This window comes from Vespula vulgaris, chromosome 7, assembly GCF_905475345.1.
Source record: "Vespula vulgaris chromosome 7, iyVesVulg1.1, whole genome shotgun sequence".
Taxonomy (NCBI): domain Eukaryota; kingdom Metazoa; phylum Arthropoda; class Insecta; order Hymenoptera; family Vespidae; genus Vespula; species Vespula vulgaris.
In genome coordinates, this window is record NC_066592.1 from 8,017,501 (window position 1) to 8,045,000 (window position 27,500).

At 33.4% G+C, this 27,500-nt stretch overlaps 1 protein-coding gene across 3 annotated transcripts in view; it reads left to right on the forward strand.

The window, feature by feature from the left end:
• Positions 1-27,500, forward strand: part of LOC127065421 (uncharacterized) — a 160,079-nt gene that overhangs the window by 34,990 nt on the left and 97,589 nt on the right. For 2 of the 3 annotated variants that reach the window (XM_050997737.1, XM_050997736.1), the window contains exon 2: positions 4,087-4,338. In XM_050997737.1, the coding sequence (XP_050853694.1) occupies positions 4,243-4,338 (96 nt within the window). In that variant the 5' untranslated portion in view covers positions 4,087-4,242. Of the gene's footprint in view, positions 1-2,910; positions 3,149-4,086; positions 4,339-27,500 lie in introns of those variants that run through there. The other variant, XM_050997735.1, reaches the window with a different exon arrangement.

The window sequence follows — 27,500 nt, forward strand, 5'->3', positions numbered from 1 at the left end:
TTAGTTATGCTTTTCAGTTTTATTATTATTATTATTATTATTATTATTTTTTAAATTCTTTTTTTTTTTTTTTTAATTATTATCAGTCCCTTTTCTCACGAGAATACGGGATATATAATCCTTGAGAAATTATTCGCGAGGATCGGTCCCGACGCAAAAGCGACAACATTTTTCCCGAGTCGACGTCCTCATCTCGTAACGTTGGATTTGATATTTAAGAACGATTCTCCCACGGTCGATCGACTCGAGCCCTCGTAATTCTATTATTTTCAAGCGTGCGAATAGATGATCGAATTGCAGAATGAAGACGACATCGACTATGAGGTTAATGTCGTATCTAAGTACATGCATACATGTATACATAGGTAGATAAATAGATAGATAGATAGATAGATAGACAGACAGACAGATAGATAGATAGATAGATAGATAGACAGATACATAGATACATAGATACATACTTCGTGTACAATAATAACTCGTTACGCATCGATCGTCGTCATTGCCTATAATAGATATATGGGAAATAGTAATAATATCGATGGAACTTGTACGAGGTGTCCCATTTTAATTGAATCATGCGAATTTCATTAAAATTATCAATCAAATTATTATTATTATTATTATTATTATTATTATTATTATTATTATTATTATTATCAACCGTACTATCTATTGGATTGATTTCGATATCGTTGAATTTAATTTATTTTCATTTGATTTATTTATTTATTTATTTATTTTTTTACTTCGATATTATCATTATTATTGTTATCATTCCTTTACATTACTTTTTATATATTTATTCCTCTTTTCTTTTTTTCTTCATTTTCTTTCTTTATAATTTTAATTTGAACACTACAGATGAATACTATAGATTAATCTGAATACTTTAGATGAAATAGACAAAAAGATTAATTAAAATAAATGAAATTCTCCGAGAGTTTGTCGTAGTTGTGTTGTAATTTTTAACGAGAAACACATTCCAACGTTCGTCGTTCTTCTTTCCTCACATTCGGCAGATCTCTTACCCTTCGTATCGTCTTCTTCTTCTTCTTCTTCTTCTTTTCCTTTCCTTTTCTTGTTTACCGGTGCATCCAATCGAATCGGAAGCAAGGCCGTGCGTATGCAGTTGTGCGTACGTATGCATATACATACATATATCCATACATACATACATATATATATATATACACACATATATACGTATATGTATGTATACATGAGGTGTATGCAAGCACGCATACTTATTAAAGTGAGAGCCAAACAAACACCATTGACTTTTTTGCCGATGTAGATATATTATGAGTGAGGTGTGTGTGTTTCTTTTTGTATATATATACACATAAGCGCATATATATATATATATATATATATATATACACACGAGTTAGTACAGCAACCACCTCGTCTCTTTTCTTGTGTTTCGCTGTCCGCACTGGATTCACTTGGGCGTTGCATCTTTCTCTCTCTTTCTCTCTAACTCTATTCGTGTTTTTCTTTCTTTTCCTTGCTCTCTCTCTCTCTCTCTCTCTCTATCTATCTCTATCTCTCTATCTCTTTCATTTTCCCTCTCCCTCTCATCCCTATTTCTTTCTCTTTCTTTTTCTCTTTCTCTTCGTCTGTTATCCTGCAAATATCCTCCAGGGAACCACCCTCGGATTTCTGCGGCTTCAAGTCGCAGACCCTCGTTTTCTCACTCGCAGACGTGTGCTGTGCGAGAAATGATTTCTTTAAAAAGAAACAGGAAAAGAAAAATAAAGAAAGAGATGTTAAAGAATCCACCCTCTATATATTCTTTCACTTTTTATTCCCTCTCTTTTTCTTTCTTCTTTTCTATTCTTCTTTTTTGTTTTTCCTCACCACCACTACCACCACCACTACTACCATCGCCATCACCATCACCATCGTTACTACCACTATCGACATCGCCATCGCTACTTTCCTCCCTCTTCCCTTATTTTATCTTATTTTATTCTATTCTATTTTATTTTATTTTACTTCCTTTTATTTCTTTTTATTTCTTTTTATTTTCTTTTCTTTCTAGACAAAAGTACGCAGATAGGTACGTACGTATGTACGTACGATAGAACGTTTCAGCAATAGAGCTCCCTTATAAATATTTATTTCTTCTCTCGTGTGAGAAGATGCCCTCTCTATCTTGAAAGTAATCGATAACGTATATACAAATATTCCTGGTATCACTTTATATAATATACTCATCGATATCTCTCTTATACGCTCGGCTTTATAAAGTTCGAGAGAGAAAGAGAAAGAGACAGAGAGAGATAGAGAGAAACGGAGAGAGGGAGAGAGAGAGAGAGAAGAAAGTCTTTCATAGTACGTGCATACGATGCGAGTTATCGGATCGACAGAAATAACTTGCCATTCGAACTCTCTCTCTCTCTCTTCCTCTCTCTCTCTTCTTTTTCTCTCTTTTTCTCTAATATCCGTAATACGAAAAAATATTGTCGCGAGAAAATCGAGTGAGGGTTGGAAATAAAAGGAGGGAAAGAGAGGAGTTTCCACGAAAATCGTTTTTCTTTTCTCTCTCTCTCTCTCTCTCTCTTTCTCTTTCACTCTATCTCTATCTTTTATCTTCTCTTTCTCTCTATCTCTCTATCTCTATCTTCTATATTCTCTCTCTCTCTCTCTCTCTCTCTCTCTCTCTCTCTGTCTCTTCTTTTTTCTTTTACTTTTTTTTTTTTTACTTTCCTCCTCCTTTTTCTCTACTTTCTTTTTATCTTGAACCGACGGTACAGTTTTGTCGAGGGTATCCGCCACGTTCCTTACTGTGCTACGACAAAATTTATCCTGTGCACGGAAGTCGAGAAAGGGAGCAAGAGGGAAAGAAAAAGAGAAAGAGAGAGAGAGAGAGAGAGAGAGAGAGAGAGAGAGAGAGAGAGAGAGAGAATGGGAGAATGGGGAGTGAGTGTGCGGGAGTGAGGGTAGTTAAAGGATAACCTTTACTTAGGAGCCATCGTTAAAACACTTGGAAAATATTCTATCGATTTCGAAGAAAATGCGATTAATATTCTTTAAGAATAACGGTACTCTAAGTATGTGCGTGTGTGTATACTTGCGTGTATGTATGTGTCTGAAGGGGGATAAGAAGAAGAAGGAGAAGAAAAATAAAAAAACGGAAAAGGTGTGAAATAATTTAGTGACACGAAAAAGATTTTATTTATTCGAGAGAGTAAAAAATAGAAGATTTAATAAAATTTCTATCCGAAGGAAAGTAAATAATTAATACTTTGACGATAATCATCCTAGTGACTGGCAGTTGATTTGAACGGAAAAAAAAAGAAAGTATTGAGAATGTTTTAAAAATTTCATTTTCTCCTTTTTTTTTTTTTTCTTTCCTTTTGTTACATTTCAAATATCAAAATTATATTCTTTCCGATTTCTCTATTTAATAATAAATAATGTTACCAATATGAAAATGAAACGAGAAGATAATATTTCTCGATGATTTATCTACAAATAGATATATGAACTTTATATTACAAACGAAGTTATATACTATGATAGACGGGAAAATTAGTTTTCGATCGTAACGAGATCGTTTGATAACAAGTATATTTATTAAATTTATTCAACGTACAAATATATTTAACGTACAGTCAAAAATACATTAACATTTTGTAATTAACGTCGAAAGAAAATAGTTTAAAAAGAAAACGAACGAAAGAACGAAAGAACGAACGAACGAACGAACGAACGAATACAATTGTAATTAACAAAACTTTATGAAAGGAAGTTCGGAGACCGGTTTGGGAGAGAGGGAAGAATTTTTTACGATCTCGTACACGACAGAACTTTAATACATCGTCAGTCGTTAAATATATAAAAGTTAATCTAAGATATTAAATATAAAATAAAAAATATAAAATTACATAGAATAACGTAATATAAAATATAAAATACAGAATTATATAAAGTAATAAAATTAATAAAATCGTATAAAATAATAAATTATAAAATACAGAATCAAGCTGATTGTGATTGTGACGATGTTGTTAGGTGATATTAACATTGCTATTACCAGTATTAATCTTTAAAGTAAAGAACGATCTATATTTTTAGTTGTTGGGCGGTGCTTGCTTCAGCCATGGCCCTTACACGTTCTACAAAGCCGTTAGGATAGGAAATGGACGAGTCCTTCGACTCGGCAATTTCTTCCTGACGAAACTTTGGAGCGACGCCGACCTCGTAAGCATCGGTGAGCTTCAGTTACTTTGGATGGACAGCCGTGGACCGAATCAACCGTTGGCATCGTTACGACTCTATTTCCTTCCGGAGAACACCCCGGATGGTCGTAGGGATACGCATGGAGAGGTGAGCAAAATAAAATCCTTTTTCGATATATCGATCTTATTACGATCATCGATTTTATCCCTATTTTTCTATCGGACCCAACGTAAATAATGTTTCAAATAAATCGTTTTGGGATATAATCGATGGAAACGTGTTATCGTGTTTCTTCCTCTTTTTTCAATCTTTTCATTTTTTTTCTCTTCTTTCTTTTCAAATTATTATTATTATTATTATTATTATTATTGTTGTTGTTGTTGTTGTTGTTGTTGTTAATATTTATTTTATATTTTCAACGTTTGAAATCGTTTCTCGATATAATCGACGGAGCGACGTTAATTTTTCTTTTTTCGTATTATTGTTATCGTTAATAAGAATAATGATAATAGTAATATTATTATTATTAATATTTATTTCGTTTTTCACAACGTTCGAAATCGTTTCTGTATTTAATCGACAAAGGGGCTATTTTTTCGTATTATTCTCGTTATTGTTATTGTTGCTGTTATTGTTGTTGTTATTATTATTATTATTGTTGTTATTATTAATATTCATTTTACATTTTCAACGTTTAAAATCTTTTCTGTATAAACTCGACGGAGAGGTGCTATTTTTTTCATATTATTCTTGTTATTATTATTATCATTATCATTATTATTATTATTAATCTTTATTTCACGTTTTCAAACTCGTTTTATTCAAACTCATCATCGTCAATTAAAATCATTATTCATTTTTCATTTTACCTTTACTTTATTATTAGAGGAGAGCTAATATAACACAGTGCGCTTCGTCGTATAATCGATTTTAATATAACTATATATAGAATATTAATAAAATTCCTCTCGCTCGAGATATCAAGATTCACGTTCTATATACGTATACATACCTATATATATATATATATATATATATATATATATATATATATATATATATCGAATAAAGCGTGGTTTTACAAAATGGGTGGCAAAAAATTCATATAACTTTCTGTCACGCATAATTTATTAGTGAATAGTACAACTTGACTATACATACATACATACATACATACATACATGCATAAACTTTTTACAAAATTCTTATTTTAATTGGAAGTTTATAAAATACGTATTTGCGAAAGAAAAAAGAAAGAAAAATAAATGTGATCAAATTAGATGGTTCACCCTATACATATATATATATATATATATGTACACATATATTCGGATCTCTCTTTCTCTCTCTCTTTCTTTTATATAACGTAGTGGGGGTTTACCTTGGATATCCGAGGCGTAAGAGAGTGGTGTGGGGGTTGTTATTAAAAGGCAATCTCCCGCACGAATCGAGAAAAAGAGAGAGAAACACACACAGAGAAAGAGAGAGAGAGAGAGAGAGAGAGAGAGAGAGAATATGTACGTCGGTTCTCATTTGTCGAGGTGACCCTTAACTTACTTTATTCCCGCTTCTTTTGTCGAATTATATGCTGGAAAGGGACTCTCTCCTGCGCGTGTTCTTCTCCCCTTCTCTGTTTCCATTGTAAGGACGCGCAAACTCGACGGATAAAAGAGGCTTTCTACCATATCGATCTCCGCCGGTAAACAAATGGTTCGTTAATTCAGACTCGGTCTTATCACTCCTATCATTGGTATAAATCTAAAATGAATTGTTTCTTTTTCTCTTTTTTTTTTCTGATTCGTTAAAATTTATTATTACAAAAGAAAATTAAAGAAATATTAGAAAATGTCATCGTCTTCCTTTGTCTTTTACTTTAATCAGTAACATACATACATTCAACATACATCATACGTACATACATACATATGTGTGTATATATATATATATACACATATATATATAATCTTAAAAATACAGTATAAATAAATGAAAAGAAAATTTTTGTTCTCTATTATATTCAAATGAAAAGAATACACGATCTTAATCTTTTGAAGTTTCTTATACTTCTAAGATTTTTTTCTATTTCTTTTTTTATGAGACACAGTCTATTTTATACTTCGATGCATCCGAACAGCCTCCCACTCCCTTCATCCCCCACCCCCCTTATCTTCTTCATGCCATTACCAGCACTATTGGCGTCGGAACGCCGCTATCAACACTGGCTCAACGTCGTGTTCTACTTTCTTTCCATTTCGATCTTTCCTTAGTCTCTATGAAAGACTCGTAAAACTGTAACGTAGCACACAGATACGACTACTCACTTTCTCGGGCTACCCCGGCCTGATATTATCTTTATAACTTAGCGTGAAAAAAAAAAAAGAAAAGAAAAGAAAAGGAAAGAAAAAAGAACTAACCTAGAATAATCGAGTTTTTCTTTGTCCTTTTAATATCATTAACGTCCGGATTATCAGACAACATTCGTCTCGTGATTTATCGTAAACGTTTAATTAAATCGTATTATTAAAAGAAGAGAAGAAAAAGAAGAAGAAAAAGAAAAGAAAGAAAAATGGAGAAAAAAGAAACAAAAAAAGAAAAAGAAAAAGAAAATAAGACTCTATCAACGTCGGTTGTCTCGTGAATCAAAGTGATTAATTAATATCTAACACAAACACACGTTACTCACGCATACGTACATACATATGCAGAAGGAGTAAGGGAGAAAAATAGTTAGGGAAAATTCGCTACGATGAGTGAGAACAAAAACCCTACTCTTGAAGGATGAGGGATCGAAAAGGATATTACAGATCAACCCCTTAGAAACGATCGTATATGTCAGTCTGAAATTTTGGGGTTGCCTATGTATCGTCGAGAAAATATCGTCAATTAAGATCACCCTGTATGAGATTTCATTAGACCATTCGCCACGTAATTATATATATCGAGAGAAAAAAAGAAATAAGGGGAAATAAATAAATTCTATACGTTTACATGAAGGATATAATTTTCTTTAAATAGAATAATTTTTAGATTTGTTCGTCTCAAAAATGTTTTATATCCATTAATAATTTTAATAATAATAATAATAGTAGTAGTAGTAGTAGTAGCTGAATAAATTAGAAAATTAGGTATTAAAAAAAAAAGCTGAAACGATTCCGATCGTATTATCCAACACAAGAACAGTATCGTACAACATTCGTCAATGAAACCGTACATTTACTATTATACCGAAATATATACACACACGGTTATAAAAATCAAAGTAATTCTCGATAAACGCGCGGTGCGCGAACGAAGAAAATTTCTAAATACTCCATAAACAAACTGTTATAGAGAAAATATGCTTGACCACGGTTCATGTATTTTCTTATTCTTAATTATACACAAGTTTGAAAAGAAATACACGAATCATAATAATAATAATAATAATAATTATTATTATTATTATTATTATAATTATTATTATAAAAAATAATAATAATAATGATAATGATGTTGATGACAGTGATCATAATAATACTGACGATGATGAAGACGATAATAATAATAATAATAATAATAATACTAAAAATAATGATAATGACGATATCATGATAATAACGATAACGATATCACTAATAATAATAATAACGATAATAGTAATGATGATAATGATAATAATAGTAATAACGATGATAATAATAATAATGATAATGATAACAATAAAAAAAAAGAAGAAAAAATAACGTACGATATACCTATAAATTATCTATTATCAATCATCGCTCCGATCGATCGAAATGGTCGTTCGATCGAAACAAATCGAAAAGTACAGTATATATTAATTCGTTTCGAATTTCAAATCGGACGCGTGCTTGCGCGATCCTCTTTGTTATCTTTTTCCGGTTCTTATATACGATGACGACGTCGACGGACGTCGACGGACGACGCCGTACGATGCCGTACGACGACGGACGACGACGGCGATGGTGGTTATCGCGAATCGACAGTGCGTCGCGTGTAATTGACGTGATTGATGAACCCGACTGAATGGAAAGTTCGATTCACATCTCTTCGGGGACTATCGAGGGGGAGCGAGGAGGTATTAGAGCGAGAGTGGGGGGTGAAGGTGAGGGTGGGATGGAAGACGAAGGCGATGGGTGGAGAGGAGAAGGGGTCGTTGGGCGAGAACGCTTTATTCGGATTGCTGGCTTTAACGGCGTTTGAATTTATTCTCTTCGTTTTAAAAGGAAGAACCAAAGGAGGGGTAACGGGGAGAAACGGGGGGAAAAACTAGAAATTGTTTTTCCCAACTTACTCGCGCTCTTATTCTTTTTCTTATTCTCGTTCTTGTTGTTTCTTTTTTCTTTTTCCTTTTTTGTTATCTCTATCTCTCTTCGTCTCCGCCCTCTTTCTATCTCTCTCTCTCTCTCTCTCTTTCTCTCTGTCTCTTTCTCTCTGTCTGTCTGTCTGTCTGTCTGTCTCTGTCTCTATTTCTATCTCGCTCTCGTTCTCGTTCTCGTTCTCGTTCTCGCTCTTTCTCTCCCTCTAATTAATTTTCTCGTACACGATAACGGCGAAGCAACGAAGTAGGCGATCGCGAAACTTTCACGATGCACTTTAACGTATCTCTCGAAGTTTAATAAACACGGAGAGACGAGCTACCCAACGTTGTATGCTGTGTCGGAGGTGCGATATTATTATTTTTAGAAGCAGAGTCATAATTGATTTTTATCCGATCTCATAGGTGAGCTTCTCTATCGTGGCTTTTAAGAGTGTACGAGAGAGAAAGATGGATAGATAGAGAGATAATATACGAGCGGAAGAGAGCTAGAGAGAGAGAGAGAGAGAGCGAAAGAGAGAGAAAAAAGAGAAGAGAGAGAGAAAGAGAGAGAGAGAAAGAAATTTTTCAGACTTCGACCAATATTATCGTTCATGTACGACGTGATGTAATTAAAACGGCTCGTTAAGTGGCGTTAAACTGATTTACCATGCGGACTTTAACGAATCTCTCTACGATTTTCTCGAATAATTAAAAAAGCTACAATTTTTTGCCCTCATTCGATTAATAAGCCCGCGATCCTTTGATTTTCTAACGATAATAATAATAATAATAATAATAATAATATTAATTATTGTTATTATTATTATTATTATTATTATAACGATAATAAGATCATATATTGAGATTATATATTATTTATATTAATCATTATATATCATTATTATTAGAATGATAATAAGAATTGTATAGTAGTTCTGTTTTTTGTTTCATTTTATTTTGTTTCATTTTTGTTTTTCTTTCTTTTCTTTTTTTTTTTCTTCATTTTCACGATTGAACGAATCGTCGTAAAAGTCGATTCGAATTCAAAGCTATCTCTGTGATAGTCGTCATCGTAAATTATTTCAAAGGACGATCGTGACCAATGTCTTTTTACGAAATATCTACGTCACACTTTGAATTTTAAACATGCTGTATATTTCGCGTGCCAAAGGAACAAAAACGTGACATTGTTTTACGATCATTTATACATAATCAAATTGACAAATTAATAGGAATGAATTTGTAACTCGTTAATGAACGATTTGTTTATTTATTACTTTGTAGATAAACAAAGTTATAAAAATAATTAACGTTTTTAAATAAATATTAAATGTGGAATAGTATATCGTCGTTAATTGTTTATTAATGAAATTTTATCCGGATGGAAAAAGAAGAAAAGAAAAAGGGAAATACTTTAAAATTCGTGGTTACAAACATACGTTCCTCCATTGTGCATTAAATCGTATTAAATATTAAATACGTTGTTGTAATTTTGCAAACCCACAACCGTGTTTGATGTAAAATTTTAATTAATTCTTGAATGGATAATTTTAATTTACTCTCTCTCTTTCTCTCCCTCTCCCTCACTCTCTCTCTCTCTCTCTCTCTCTCTCTCTCTCTCTCTCTCTCTCTCTCTCTCTCTCTCATCTTGAGAATAAGAGAAATATTTATATTGTTATTAAAGTAAAATATTTTCGCAAGTAAGTCCAACGAATAGGAAAAGAAAGAAATATCATAATTGCGATAAACAATTAGAAAATAATTACATTTAAATGTTACCTAAAAAAACCAACTTTGCTATTAATAATGATAATTAAATAAGGAAGTATTATAAAAAAAAAAACAAACAAACAAAATAGAAAAGAAGAGAAGAGAAAAAAGAAACGAAAAGGAAAGAAAATAAAAGAAAGAAAGAAAGAAAGAAAGAAAGAAAAAAAAGAAGTTGTAAGAGAAACGAAAGAGTACTTTCGTTCAATGCGAAAATTTTAATTAAAGTTATCGGATAAAAGGCTCGTTGGTTTTAATTTCCAACCACATAATTAGAGATCACGATGTTTCCCAAGCATCGATTATACTTCTTCTATATGCTGCATATATACTTTCGTAGTTTCGCTTTCATTTTTAGAAACGTAGCGTACAACGTTTATCGCAGTCGATCGACGCTTTGGCTCGGTTTTACATGCGCGATTTCGATCATTGTACATATTTCACGAGAAAGAAATAACAAGTTTTTCTGAAAAATCTTTTTTCTTTTTTCTTTTTTCTTTTTTTAGTTCCTTCACTTTAAAGCTAAAAAATATTGATGCGTCTAAATTTGTCGTACTGTATGCTTCGTAAAATAATCAAGTTGTATTATTCCATCGCGTTGTACAAACCGCATTGTAAAAAAAAAAAAAAAATAGAGAGAGAGAAATGTTCACGAAATTTCATCGTATACTATTATTATTTTCAGAATAATGAAATTTCATTAATTACGATAATTACGTTTTACAATAATTATATTATATTAATTTTGCCATAAAAACAAAAAAGAATTGTTTAGTAAATTTCATCGCACATTATTGTACGCGGAATAATTAAATTTCATTATACGACGATAATTACTTTGTTAATTATCCTATAAAATAGGGTTTACGAAATTTCATCGTACGTTATTGTTTGTGGTAGAATATAAATTTCATTATTCAACGATAATTACGTCGTTAATTATGCCATTAAAAAAGTGTTTACGAAATTTCATGGTAAATTATTGTTTGCAATTAAATTTCATTATTTCTGGGATAATTAATAACGTTGTTAATTGCGTCGTAAGAAAAAAAAAAGAATAAGAAGATAAATAAATAAAAATAAAAAAAGAAAAAAGAAAAAGAAAGAAATGCCGACAAAATTTCATCGTACGTTATTGTTTACAAAACAATAAAATTACATTATCCAACGATAATTATTTTATAAATTGTATCGTTGACCGAATTGTAACGTTCACAAAATTTCATTACGTTTCATTAAACGATATCATTTAATTAACGACAGTCATGATAGATTAATTTAATTAACGATACGTTATGATCGCCCTTATACAAAGTTTAATAAAAAGCGTAAATAAAATTAACGAAATGAAAAACGTTTTATATAAAACGAACGAATGAAACGAAAAAAAAAAAAAAAAAAAAAGAAAGAAAGAAAGAAAGAAAAGAAAAACGTTTTATAAAAGTTACTTAAAAAATATTTTTTTCAACGAGATATTTTTTTCAACAAATGTTATACAATTAAAATTTAACAAGTAAATCATCAGTGCGTAGGAGTAGAAGAGATTCGCGAGTTACTAAAAATTCCATCGTGACTAGTATCACAAGGAGGAGTTTTAACGAGGGGGCCAGATATAATTCAAAGTTCTAAGTAAAATTCGATGGAATTCGCTTCGTCGTTCGAATAGCCCGTGTCGTCGTCGTCGTCGTCGTCGTCGTCGTCGTCGTCGTCGTCGTCGACGTCGTCGACGTTGTCGTTTTCCTAACTGAGAAAGACTACAAATGAGAAAGAAGAAGAAGAAGAAGAAGAAGAAGAAGAAGAAGAAGAAACAGAAGAAACAAGAGGAGAGTAGGATGAGTTGAATGTCCTCCTTAAGTACATCGTGCTACGAGAAATCGTTATACGATCGTCGAGGACCGATCTCGGAAGGAACTCGTCGACGAGATCGATAGAATTTGATGAATGAGAGAGAGAAAGAGAGATAGATAGATGGATAGATGGATGAATGGATGGATAGAAACAGAGAGAGAGAGAGAGAGAGAGAGAGAGAGAGAATAATTTAAAGATAAAACATACACAACCAGTACATAATCTTATAATGTTAAAATTATAAATAATTCGTCATCTTATTAATTGATAATTAATCGATACAACAGTGGTTATTTCTCTCTCTCTTTTTTTATTATTTTTTTTTTTTTTTTTTAATCATTATTATCAATAAACATAAGTATATCTAGATATTAATACGACTATGATCGTATAAAAACGATCGATTACGAAAATGCGGAATATACGGCGTATATGTACATAATTAATTTTACGTCTTATTAATATCAAATTAATCGATATAACTTAGGCGTCGTTTATTTCTCTCTCTCTCTCTCTCTCCCTCTCTCTCTCTCTCTCTTTTTTTCCTTTAATCATTACTATAGAATAATTATACCTAAACGTTAATCGTCCGACGATGATTATAAAAATGATCGATGACTAAAATATGGAAATATTAAGTTAATCATTAATGTTATCTTCCGTATCATCGTAATTAAGTAAATAATTTCATTCAATCTCATAATGACTTGGCACAATGTTCTTCGCATGTATGCTTTTCTTTTCTTTTCTTTTCTTTTTCTCTTTTCTTTTTTTCCTTTTTTCTTTTTCTTCCTCTTTTAACTTATCGCTAAATCGTGTATCACAGGGGATGGAAGGGGGAGGGAGGGGAAGGAAGAAAAAATATGAGACGAATGAAAACGAAGGTAAAAGAGTGTTCGTGAATAGCTGCAAAAAAAAATACATACATACATACATACATACATACATACATACATATATATATATATATATATATATATATATATATATATATATATATATACATATATACATATGTACGTATTTAAACATGTGTTTCCGATTAAACTCGTTTCACGTTCGTGCAGATCCCCGCGACGAAACCGGTTTTGAAGGAGCGCTCCATTCTGTTATCTAAACTTTGCACTGCAATTTTTCCCCTTCTAAATTGGTAAATGCCGGGGGCATTTCAGCCTCCGTTTCTTTTCTTCTTTCTTCAACTTCTGTTTCGTTTCTTCTTCTTCTTCTTCTTCTTCTTCTCTATCTCTTTCTTTCTTTTTCTTTCTGTTTCTCTTTCTTTCTTTCTTTCTTTCTTTCTTTCTTTCTTTTTTTTTATCTCTATCTCTATATCTATCTTTCTTTTTCTCTCTTTCGTTAGCCTTCGCAAAACTATCGACCGCATCGGTATCGATCGCAAAGTTTCGCTTCGAGATACGAAAGAAGGAAGACTATAAATAACGATAAGCAACGGGAAGTTAATTTTTCATTCCTGAGCGATATCTCTTTCTCTCTTTCTCTTTCTCTCTTTCTCTCTCTCTCTCTTTCTTTTTCTCTTTTATTCTCCCTATCTCTCTCTCTCTCTCTTTCTTTTTCTCTTTTATTCTCTCTCTCTCTCTCTCTCTCTCTCTGTCTCTGTCTTTCTTTCTCTATCTTGTTCTCTCTCCTTCTCGATGAAAATCATTTTCGTTGTGAACGCATTAAGCCTTACCCCATCAATCTTTTCCCCACTCGTCTTTATTCTTCTAATCGGCCTGTATATATTATACTTTGCTTATTTATTTTTGTTTTTCTTATTTTTTTTTTTTCGTTTTGTTTTTTCTTCCTTCCGCTTTTTATTCCTTGTTTTCTTTTGATTTCTTTTTTAACGAAACTTCAAGAGCCATAATTAAAACAGTCATTATTATACATCAAGCTATTATTGCTGTATAATTATTTCTCTCGGTTAACTTCGATTTGATTTTCATTCATTCATTCATTCTTTCTTTCTTTCTTTCTTTCATCTTGTTTCTTTTATGTGCGTGCTTCGCGTCTTGATATCTCATTTCTTCGCGTATATATTATAAACAGATATACATAAGCTCATACTTAGAAAGTCATTTATCAATCGAACCGTTTTCTATCCCGCTGATTTGTTTTTACTTTCTCATTTTTTTCTTTTTTTTTTTTTTTTATTATTATTATTTCTCTATATTTTCTTTTTTATTTTTAAATAAACAAAGCTTCACGTCAGAGGTGACTCCAGGATTCGTAGAATAAAAAGAAGAAAAAGAAATACATTTGATCGTCGTGCCTCCATGCACGTCTAATCTCGTAACAATGGGATTAATTTACGTATGATAGCTATGCATATACACTTATACATGTACATATATAAATAACACATGCAATTAGATCGAACGATAAAAATAAATATTTTCTAAGGAATTTTCTCTCTCTATTTCTCTCTCTCTTTTCTTTTTTTTTTTTTTTTTTTTTTTTTTAATACATTCCCTTCATCCGTATTTATCGAAAAGGCGTATGCATACAAAGGCATGCACACACACATCTCAACGTTATAATACTAACCAACGCATAATTAAGAAAATAAATAGACGTAACATTGTACGAGTGTTTGTATAGGTGTGTATATATAACGTGTTAAACAAAGCCGAAAAATAGCGATACCGATAACGAGTTTCTTTATTTTTTTTCTGTTTCCTTTCTTTCCTTTTCTTTCTTTCTATCTTTTTTCTCTCTTTCTTTCTTTCGTTCTTTTTTCTTTTAAAGTAATTTTGTAGTCGCCCGGGTACAACGACCATGTAGAAAAAGAAAAGTATCGACTTGCCTCCGCTGTCCGGCAAGTCGAACGAAGCGTTTTAAAGCCTTCATTAGGAGGATAGAGGAAAAGGAGGGCGAAGTGGAGAGGGGAGGGGGAGCGGGAAGTTAAGAGGAGGAACTGAAGAAGAAGAAGAAGAAGAAGAAGAGAAAGAGAAAGAGAAAGAGAAAGGGAGAGAGAAAGAGAAAGAGAGAGAGAGAGAGAGTGGGGACAGAGTAGGACGAACAACGAAGAGAAAGGGGTAAAGAAGAGTAGAGTAGAGTAGAGTAGAGTAGAGTAGAGTAGAGTAGAGTAGAGTAGGTGGGAGGGAGCGAGGGTGAGGGTGAGGGAGGAGGCAAGCTCGAGAAATCGAATATAGTGTCTCCTCTCGACACAACGACGAAGGGGGAAAGCCGATTGTGTCGGTGGAGAGAGATCGATGTTCGGTGGGTAGTTTTACCTAGCCAATTATCGATATGTGCGGATACTTTACGGCTTCTTCTACGTCGACCCTTCTTCGACATCGAATATCCCTTCTTTTTAAATAATTCACTCGCCACGATATCCTCTTTCTATTACGTTTACGAAAAAAAAAAAGAGACAGAGAGAGAGAGAGAGAAAGAGAGATATAGTTGTGCATGTTTATCTACGTATGAAAGAGTGAAAAAGAGGGAGAGGGAGAGAAAAGGGGGAAAAAGAAATTTAAAAAAAAAGAAAGAAAGAAAGAAAGAAAAAAAAAAACAACGAGCTCCGGATATTTTTTTCATTTATTTTATTTCCAGATTTTATTTTTCTATTCTCTTTTTATTTATTTGTTTGTTTGTTTGTTCGTTCGTTCGTTCGTTCGTTTGTTTGTATGTATGTTTGCTTATTTGTTTATTTGTTTATTTGTTTATTTTCGTTTCTCTTCTTTTATTTCAATTCTTTTATTTTTTATTTTTTTCTCTGTTTTCTCTTTTTTTCTTCTTTTTTTTTTTTCGACCGAATACTCGCATTCTACTTTGATAGTTGTAATTCGTTTTTGATTTCTCTTTCAAATCGTTGGTCTGCGTTATTTGAAATGATTTTTGAAAATCGATTCGATCCTTTTTTTTCTCTTCTCTTCTTTCTTTCTTTCTTTCGTTCGTTCGTTCGTTCTTTCTTCTTTTTTTTTCTTTTTCGTTTTGCTTTGTTTTAAATGTCGATACCTCCATTTTTAATAGGGAGTAATTGAATGAATATATATGTATGTACATATCTGTGTGTGTGTGTGTATTTATATATATATATATATATATATATATGAGTATGTATGATATACAATATATATATCAAATTTCATCCGTTAGCAGAACCCTCCAGAGCATTTTTCCTCCCCTCGAACGGCGACGTAACGACGCCATTGTTATCGACGTTACCATCGTTGTTATTATTGTCATCGTTCGAGACCAGAATGCTCGCATTCCCACGTATCGTTCAGACGAGGATAGACAATCATGAAAGTGACGTAAAGTGTAGACGAAAAAAATATTCGGGCCTATTTTGAAATTGATAAACTTTTTTATAACGAGGTAAAGCAATCTGAATCATTTGAATGGGCGATAAGAAAATTAATATGCAATATGAGGTGTATGAATAATTAAGCAAATAAAATAAAATAAAATAAAAGAAGATAGAAGAAAAAGAAAAAGAATGATTTTTATTGAAACAATAATAGTTACACAAATTTTAACAATTATAATTATTATGATTTTCATACGTAATTAATATTATCTATTAAAATCGTAATTTTAACGATACGATACGATGTTATTGATTATTTCAAAAATTTTTTGATATACACATTCGTAGTAATAATAATAATAATAATAGTTATTATTATGATTATTATCGTATATGCATTCATAATAATTTGATTCTCTTATATATGTATCTCGTAAATATCAGAACTATTATTCAATAATGGAATTATATTTATTTAAAGAGGCATATAAGATAGCTATTATATAGCTATTGTAATTGTGATTTTTTAGTTTAATATCTTTGGTTATTCTTTATAAGATCGATTGATTTTCATAATGATGATAATTACGATATTAGAACGCATATAAGACAAACAAATTTACAAATTGCAAATGTACATATTTTATAAAAATACTCGATGAGGAGTATTTCGAAAAACAAAGAAAGAAATTACCTTTTGTATATTTTATCACAAATTATAACAAAGGAACTATTCATTTTCTTTTTCCCTTTTTTTCTTTTCGTTTTGTTTTCATTTATTAATTCTTCGCCTTTTATATAACAGATCAATTGATGAATATCTGTTGAAAATGTCAGAATTCTCTTTATTCAATATAAAAACAAATTTATTTTATCTCAAAAGGCCAAAAGGTATCTAAAATATTGCTTCGACTCGCAATAACTCTTTAACTATCGATGAAACAAATTCGCTGAATGGATTGGTAAAAAAAAAATCTTTTTCCTCTTAATTTTTTTTTCTTCTTTTTTTTTGGACGAGATGGGAGAAGAGGAAGAGGAGAATGAGGATGAGGATGAGGATGAGGATGAGGATGAGGATGAGGATGAGGATGAGGATGAGGTGAAGGAGGAAAAAGAACTACGATAAACCGCACACACGTTATGTCAATATTTGAAACGAATCGATCGAAGGTGACGGAGATGAAGTAAATAAATAAATAAATAAATAAACAAACAAACAAACAAACAAATAAATAAATAAAAAAAAAGAGGAAGAAAAAGAAAAATACAACAGAGAAAAGAAATCGAGAAAGAAAGAAATATCTTTACGGAAATGAGTAGATTTCAAAACTAATACACGCAGATATACGTCAACTTATATAACATTACGTCGCTGAGATATCAAGCGTCGTTTTTCTTTCTTTCTTCCTTCCTTCCTTCCTTCCTTTCTTCTTTTTTCCCCTTTTTTTATTTTTCTAGGTCATCTGACAAACCCCCCTCCTCCCCCAAAAAAAAGAAAAAGAAAAAGAAAAATCATTTCGACTATACTTTTGGCATTTACGAGAGATGAAAAGTTGAAAGAGAATGATGAGAGATGGCGATGGGTAAAAGAGAAGGAGGAGTAGAAAGGGGAAGAAGGATAGGAGAGAGGAAAGAGGAAAGAAGAGAGGGTGAGAGAGATGAGTAGAGAGGAGTGGGGGAGTGGATCGACAAATGATTGACGTAATCATTGAAATCCATCTCCCTAATTTAACTTCATAGTCAGTTCGCATAGACCATCGTGTGTATTTATTCGCCTTTAAAAATCGATACGGTCTTCTATCTTTATCTCTCTCCCCTTTACCCCTCTTTTCTCTCACAGAGATCCTTCCCTACCTCACCCCCACCCCTATTCCCCCCTATTCCTATTTCGCGTGGGCGCCTCTATTCAGAAACTCGACTTACATAATGTTGGCAACGGCCGCGTCGAGAGTCTAGTAATAAAACTCTCGAAGGAGGTAGCTTCGTAGATTGATCTGTTTACGAGAGTCTCGTATCGTGCGAATGGCCCTCTTAAAATCAAAGCGAATTTCACTATTTTCCCTCTCTCTCTCTCTCTCTCTCTTTATATATATATATATACGTGTCTCTATCTATCTCTGTTTCTCTGTCTATCTGTCTATCTGTCTGTTCCTTACTGTATATCTTTATTTATCTATCTCTATCTCTTTCCATTGGATCCATCGACTTGGCCGATTCTTAGGCCCGTTATCAACGTGATCAATCATCGTCAATAACTCCTTTCTCGATAATTAGCCATAAATCGATTACACAAGCGGAATAAATTCGTTTATGGTTAAGGTAGTCGGACGATTATCGAAGTGCCAAACGAATTTCTCTCTATCTATCTATCTATCTATCTATCTATCTATCTATCTATCCATTTCTCTCTCTTTATATATATATATATATATATATATATATATATGTATGTATGTATGTATGTATGTATGTATCTCTCTCTCTCTCTCTCTCTATCTCTCTATCTCTTATTCGTTCACTCTCCATTCCCAGAGAACAAGCCAGCCCATCGGCATCTATCGGGTATTAGGTATTCGAGTGGATTTATGCGAACGCAGTTTCAGTGTGCGCTCTACCATGATACACTGGGCCGATCTTGTAGTGTTGGTTCTCTTTCTCTCTCTCTCTCTCTCTCTCTCTCTCTCTCTATATATATATATATATATATATATATATATATATATATATATCTATTTCTCTTTTGATGCAGGAATAGTAGTAGTGGTAAGGCCAAGCGGGAGGGAGACTGGTGTGTTATGGTGTGGTGTGGGTTGGAAACAGAAGGGGTAGAGAGGATGGGTGTACGAGCCAGCGTGGTTGGCATGTTTGGCCGGGTCGTCCGTAGTGGTTAAGTATTTGTGTGAGTAGTGGGGATTAAACATGTACGTATACTTTCACAAAATGTATGAGTTTTGTATGTATGTATGTATGTATATCTATCTCTACGTATATATGTATATGTATCTCTCTCTTTTTCTACATGTTTGCGTACGTCCGTGCGTATGCGTGTGCATGCGTATGCGTGCGCGTACGTCTACTTGTATCTGTGTATGTCTAAAGAGAGAGAAAGAGAGAGAGAGAGAGAGAGAGAGAGAGAGAGAGAGAAATGGGTGGGTGGATGGTTGCGAATGGTAAGAAGAGAGGGGTTGACTAGGGGATGGTAGAGACACAGCACTCTGTATGGGTAACTCTAGAGAGCCAGTGTTATTGGTTTTTGTTGCGCATGCCTACTGGCTGCGCCAATCTGGCGAATTATTAGCCAAGTTTAACGGGCCAGAGGTGAGATAGGTTATGACAGGGCCTGGCAATTTAATAACTCCCACCCAACACCTCCCACCCACTCACCCCAAAATCATCCACTAGCGTATCCACCCATTCTACTACTACACCACTACTACTACTACTACTACTACTACTACTACTATTACTATTACTACTACTACTACTACTACTACTACTACTACTATTACTACTACTACTCTACTATTACTATTATTATTACTACTACCACCTCTTTCTCCGTATTGTCATCTACCTTTATTTCTATTTATTTATACTTTTATTTTTATTTTCATTTCTTTGGCTTTGTTTTTATTCGCATTTTTATTTTTATTTCTATTTCCGTTTCAGTTTTATTCTCCTTTTGTACTTTCATTAATTTCTCTCTCTCTCCCTTTCTCTCTCTCTCTCTCTCTCTCTCTCTCTCTCTCTCTCTCTCTCTATCTCTATTTCTATCTCTATTTCTATCACTATCTCTTTTCTCTTCTTCGTATATACGTATAATACGCGTACCTCGTTTTTGTTGATTTCTTTTTCTTTTTTTACTCTTCTTCTTTTTTTTTTATCTCCAGCGTATATATTACATTATTCGAGTTGGATAGAATAATAGAAAAATGACGAGAAATTGAAAGCGAGTTGGGAGCTGAGAGTATGTTTCTAACGATCGGCCACTCCTTTTCATCTTCTCCTTCCCCTCCTTTTTCTCTACCTCCCTCTCCTCTCTCTCTCTCTCTCTCTCTCTATCTCTCTCTCTCCCACCCACTCTCTTTCTCTCTTTTTCTCTCGTCCTTTCTCTCTCTCTCTCTCTCTCTTTCTTTGAAACGTAGTCACGTACAGTACTTGACGATATTGTCTCTCTTTCCCTCCTTTTTTCTCCCATTCTTCCTGGCAATCGTGTCATATCGATTCTTTTATTAATTCACTGTTTGACCTCGCTCATCCGTTTATCCGTTTTTTTTCTCTACTTTCTTTTTTCCCTTCTTTTTGTTTCTTCTTTTTTTCTTTGCTTCTTCCCTTCTTTTTGTTATCATTACTATTATTATCGTCGTTCCACGGTACTCTTGTATAATAAAAATCTCGTTAGCATTTCAAAAGACGCTTTATTTCATTAGTGGGTAAGTTTGTAAGGGTTTTTATTTTTAACTGGAAAATTTATTGAGAGGCGAAAAAGATATAACTATATTTAGTATATTACACACACACACACATATATATATAGTATATAATATAATATACATAAACTTTATATAACAATATATATATATACACATATATATATAACGTCTAATAAATAATATACAATTATACATAATTAATACATTTATACAGATATATATATATATATATATATATATATATATATATATATATATATATATATGTGTGTATATGCATCGAACAATATTTCTCAAAGTATTCGAAAAGGGCAACGATAATATCGACAAGGTTGAGAATAATCATGAGAAATAGATAGAGAATGGAAAGGGAAAGAAACTCGGTCCTTGGACGACATTAACCTTTGAATTTCTGCAGGTAGTCGTGTATAATCGAAGAACGAATGCGAGTACGTTAGGTGTATCAGTTGTATACGCATACATATGTGTGAGGGATACCTGCGGCAGATGCTTGCTTAGACCTATGTATATGTGTCTATACGTGTATCTCTCCCTCTTTCTCACACAAACATACATTCTACCATACATCTCTCTCCCTCTCTCTCTCTCTCTCTCTCTCTCTCTCTCACTCACATTCTACTATACGTGTATTCACGTTCCCATGTGCGTTTACCTGCTCATACTGTCAGGGTGAATGTCGTCGTGTCGTACTTTGTACGTACGTGTGTATGTGCGTGTGCGTGCATGCGTGTATGCATCTGTGTATGTGTATTACTCTTGCGGGTTGGTCAGTGGCGGCGACACTTTCGTTCTCGGTTTACTTAACACGCGAAATATATGCTGACGGCCTGATTCACGCGTGCACGTGCACGTGCAAATAGTGCAGGAAGGTTCATTACGTTGCCATACTTGTTTTAGATCTTCATATCATTATTTTCCACCATTTTCTGTTTATTTTATTAATTACGGTAATTAGAATTAATAACGAGCTCGTTCGTTCTATTTACGTTAGTTCGTGAAAGATATTTTAAATGATATTTTATCTTCCTTTTAATCTTTTTTTATTATTTTCTTTTTTTCTTTTCCTTTCTTTCTTTCTTTCTCTCTCTCTCTCTCTCTCTCTCTTTTTTTTATTATTACCATTACTTCTTTCTGTCCTTTCGTTCTTTTCTTCTTTTTCGTTCTTTTTCCCTTTCCTTTCCTTTTCTCTTCTTTTCCATTCTCTTTCCTTTTTTTTTCTCCTTTTCCTCTATTTTAACTTTAGAAAAATTATGATGAAAATTTGATTAAATTTATATTTCCCTCGAAACTCTTGTTTGATAATATGATATTTATTCTCGTATTACGTAGATATGCATATACATATATTTTACTTAATTTATGTTATTACGAAGTATTAATGTTATTACATAGAAATATATATATATATACATACATACATATATCGCGTGCATCTCGGTAACTCAGTTTAATCGTAATTTCCTCGTACGAAAGATTGAAAATGTTTATAGTTCGAAAAACTTTTAATTCGTTCGACGTGTCCCGTCCAAGAATAGGTCATCATCACCGGTCGGTAGTTCTAGCTCGTCGGTGTTATTAACGAACTACTTTATTCGTAGTTCTATGAAAAATTGTATCCTTGGTTGAAATGAAAAGATTGTTAATTGGCAACGCCGAGGACAAAGAGTCAAAGATGCAATATTATTATTTATTAACTTCTTTTCTTTATCTTTTCTCTCTCTCTCTCTCTCTCTCTCTCTCTCTTCTTTTATTATCTCTTTCTTCTACTTCTTCATTCTTTCTTTCTTTCTTTATCCTTTTTCATTTTTTCCTCGCGAATATCGTTGGAATCGTACTTGACGAACTTGTCCGATGAAACTTCAAAAAAAAAAAAAGAAGAAGAGAAAGAGAGAGAAAAGAAAAGAAAGAAAGAAAGAGAAGGAAAAATAGAAAATCCCATGGGAATAAAGTGAACGAAAATAAAGCAAACAATGAGAAGGAAGACTAAAAGGAGGCAAGGTTACTCATGTGTAGTAAACTTCTTGGCTGAAACAGCGAGTGACATATACGTTCGTATGTATGCGTGTACGTACATACTTGGTGAGAGGGTGCTCTATATGTGTGTGTATGTGTATCTATATATATATATATACATATATAAATGTATATATACATGAAACTGCAAAGTATACAAAACGTAGCAAGCAAAGAAATCCCAAGTTCTCTCTTATTTATCGTATTGCGATCGCAGCACGACGTTCTACTACGGCTATACTTGGAGCAAAAACACGGCATTGTAAATGAGATTATACCTTCCCCTCGAACTAAAGGGGTATTGGTGATGGTAAAAGGGAGAGGAGAGAGAGAGAAAGAGAAAGAGAAAGAGAGAGAGAGAGAAAGAGAGTTTAGGTGGGGAGCACGATTAAATAAAACGAACGTATAAAAAACTAATGGACGAAAGGGAGGACATTTGTGATGGAGTTACAAATGAAGAGGAAGAAATTGTTTTCCTCTTGATGTACTCTTTTTTTTTCTTTTCGTTCTTTTTCTTTTTCTCTTTCTTTGTCTACTTTTCCCTTCTTTTCTCTTTTCTGATTTTACCTCCCTTAGTATTTCTTTTTCTTTTATTTTCTTTCACTCTATATTTATATATATATATATATATATATATTTCTTTCTTTCTCTTCTTTTCTTTTTCGATTTCATTTTCTTTGATTACATCTCGTCTCATACAACACACGCTAATTACAAGTACGAAGGCTTTTATTTTAGATCGATCTTAAAGTAAGCCTTAAACTATGTGTATGTATGTGTGTATGCATGTATGTATATATATATGTATGTATGTGTACAAATACGAGTTCATACATCCATGTAGGTGCATCCACCTTTTCTCAAGGCTTCTCATCTCTCTTTCTCTCTCTTCCTCTTTCTTTCTTTTTCTTTCTCTCTCCTCCTTTTCTCTCCCTCTCTTTCTCTCTCTCTCTTTCTTTCTTTCTCTCTCTCTCTTCTTCTTTCCTTCTTCTTCTCTTTCTCCCTCTCTTTACGACCTCGTCCACGTTTCGTTCGTATTCGCTTTTACATCTCCTCCAAGCGTGATAATTGAATACTCAGGAGAGAGAAAGATAGTGAGGAAGAAAAGACGAAGAAGAAAGAGAGAAAGAGAGATAGGTAGGTAGATAGATAGATAGATAGATAGATAGATATGCAGATAGACGTTCTCCACCTCGACAAGAATTCGACGCGTTTATATTCCCTTGGCTTTAACCCCGATATTCTTCATAGAAATCATAAATGCGTGATTTCTTGTTGCAACGAGAGAAAAAAGAAAGAGAGAAAAAAGGAGGTAGAGGGATAAAAAAAATTATCAAAAAAGAAAAAAGGGAGAAAAGCAACAGATATATATATATATATATATGTGTGTATATGTTTGGTTCTGTATGTATGTGTGTGTGTGTGTGTGTGTATATATATATATATATATATATATATATATATATATATATATATATATATATATGCGTGTGGTGTGTATATATGTACATACTGCATTTTATGAACGTAAATTGTTCGATGCAACGCGCCACGCGTCGTTTTGGGAAGAGGAGGGGAGGGACTTGAAAAAGGGTGAACTGGGGGGTGAAATGGTGGGGGTCTCTAACAGCTCGTACGGCAATAATTATTATACTAATTTCAGTGGCACACGAGGTCCTTATTTAAAATTCGAAATTACGCTCGCTCGAACTCACCTCTCTCTCTCTCTCTCTCTCTCTCTCTCTCTCTCTCTCTCTCTCTCTCTCTCTCTCTCTCTCTCTCTGTCTCTCTCTTACACACACTCTTTCTCTCTTTATATATATATATATATATCTCTCACTCTCTTTCTCGTCGATCGATGCAGCATTAAATTATCCCCGGGCCGTTCACGCGATTTCGAATTTATCGGGCCGACGTACGAGCACGCTCGTTTGCTTCCCCACCCCTCTTTTTGACAGCAAAAAAAATATATACACACACACACACACATATATATATGTATATTAAAAAAAAATATATAAAAAAAAGAAAACAATATATATATATATGTATTAAAAAAAAAAAAGAAAAAATATATATAGATAAATGTATATATAAATATAGATATCAATTCAATAGCCCATCCCTTTCAAATTAAATTCGTTACTAGTCGAAAAATTTGTTCTATAAGAAATTGTATAGATTTCTTTTCCCTATCTTTGTTCGTTTCTTTTTCTTGTCCTTTTCTTTCTATCTCTCTCTCTCTCTCTTCTTTTTTCCCAAGACCATGACACGATGGTAACCCCTTCTCTACATTTTATCGTATTTCAGTGTACCTACGACTTTTCGATATTTATCGCTTGGGTTTCGACTCGTTAACGCTAAAAGGACGGAAGTTAAGGTTTATCTAGGACGGGTGGGGCAGTATTGACCGGTTGAAAGAGAGTGAGAGAGAGAGAGAGAGAGAGAGAAAGAGAAAATGTGTGTATATATATATATGTGTGTGCCTTCGTCTTCCATTTCAATTTAAGAAAGTAGTAACGCGTTCTCTGTCTCTCCTCTCTTTCTCTCTCTCTCTCTCTCTCTCTCTCTGCTCTTTCTCCCCCTCTTTATCTCTCTCTCTCTCTCTCTCCCTCTCTCTCTCTTTCTCTCTTAATCTTACTTTCTTTCTTTTTTACTTTTAATCCTTCTTTCATCTTTTTCTTTTACTTCTTTTCTTTCTCCCTTTTCTTTTATTTCTTCTTTTATTTTTCCACGACAACAACCTGTTTCTGAGCAAACATAAACGTAAACACAAACCGAACGAAACAATATGGAAAAAATTAAAAATAAATAAATAAATAAATAAATAAATAAATAAAAACAAAGAGAGAGAAAATATCGTTAATAATTCGTATTAACTTTTTTCGTACGAAAGCAAATGAAAAAGTTGTAAAACATAGTAGCAAAACGGACGAATTGGGTGGTTCGCGTTTATCCTAGGTACAGTTCGATGACAGGGGTATAGAAGTACTTCAGGATATAAAGGGCTCTCTCCGAATACGCAAGCTACCAACAGTCCTACTCTGTCTCTATAGTATATGGTTTTGTCGGCTACTGTACATTACGTGTTTCGCTTGTATAGCCTCGCCAGGATTGGATAATTCTAATACACAGTCTCGCGCACACGCGGTGCTCGTGTAGTAACCTTTGACCAACTCCACAAACCCGATGTACTCTCCCAGCACCAGTACCAGTACCAGTACCAGTACCAGTACCAGTACCAGTACCAGTACCAGTACCAGTACCAGTATCAGTACCAGTACCAGTACCAGCAACAGTAGTGTTGGTGCTGATGGTGGTAGACTGTTGGAGGAGTGTGTGGGGGGAGGAGGGAGGGTTAACTTCTCCTCCTTTACCCCTCTCTCGTTGATTCGTTGGCTTCGTCGCTCCATCCGAGAGTTTCTTCTTCTCTTCTCTTTCTCCTCCTCCTCCTCCTCCTCCTCCATCTCTTTCTCCTCTTCCTACTCTTCTTTCTCTTTTCTCTTTCTTTCTCTTCCTCTCTTCTTCTTTTTCTTTTTTTTTCTGTTTCTTTTTCTTTTTCTTTTTCTTCTTGTGCTCTTTCATATTCTCTCTCGCTCGCTCTCGTTCCCGCATAAACGGCGTAAAGGCAGCAGACATTGGTCGTTCTCATGAAAAAGAAAGAGATGTATGTATGTGTATTGAGAAAGATGGAGAAGAATTCGTGACTTCTTTTACTTCGCGTAGGAATGTATATATATATATATATATATATTTATATATTTATATATATATGTATATATAATAATAATATGTATGCATGTATGTATGTCGCGTAGTTGTGAAATGACAAAGAAGGAACTTGCTGAACTAAGAAATTCTTAAATTAAATCGTCAATCTCCTTCGTAGATATTTTCTTCGTAACTTTTAACATCGACAATTCTTTGTTTTCATTTCATGACTTTGTACGAGAGAAAGTATCATGCGTTCATGCTTTCTGTGCATATACGCGTGTGTGCGTGCGTGTGTTGTCAGAAGTCGAAGGAATTTTTTTGCGTTTTTCGTTCGTAGAATTTCAATTTTCTTCAGGTGCTAAGTGAGTCGTTATACGATGGAGTAGGTACTCGATCGTAGCAAGAATGATAGAGAAAGAGAAGGGGAGAGAGTGGGAGGGAGAGTGAGAGAGGGGGGAAAGGGGTAGAGGAGGAACGTCAATGGTTATTTTCGGTGGCAAGGTGGTATTTTTAAAAGCCGATATTCGTTCACGGTGAAGTGATTACTTGCAGCGTGGCATGGCGTGGGCACAAGGTGATAACAAATCCCATAGCTTTGTACTCGACCAGAGAGAGGGAGAGAGAGAGAGAGAGGAGAAGGGAGAAGAGAGAAGGAGAAGGAGAGAGAGATAGCTTCTCTCCTTCACTTTACCTTTTGCTTTTTCTCTTCTCTTTCTCCTTCGGTACTTCGGAAACTCCTTCTTCGAGTTTCTTAGTCAACTTGCTATTACTTTAGAGTAAAAGAGAAAGAGAGAGAGAGAGAGAGAGAGGGAAATTTAGTATCATTTATTTATTTTTAATTAAAAAATTGATAACAACTTTCTACTCTACGATTTGATTTCAATTAATACTTCATGAAAAGTTAAATTCTCTCTACTTCTCTTTTTATACACGTACATATACACATACACACGCGTAT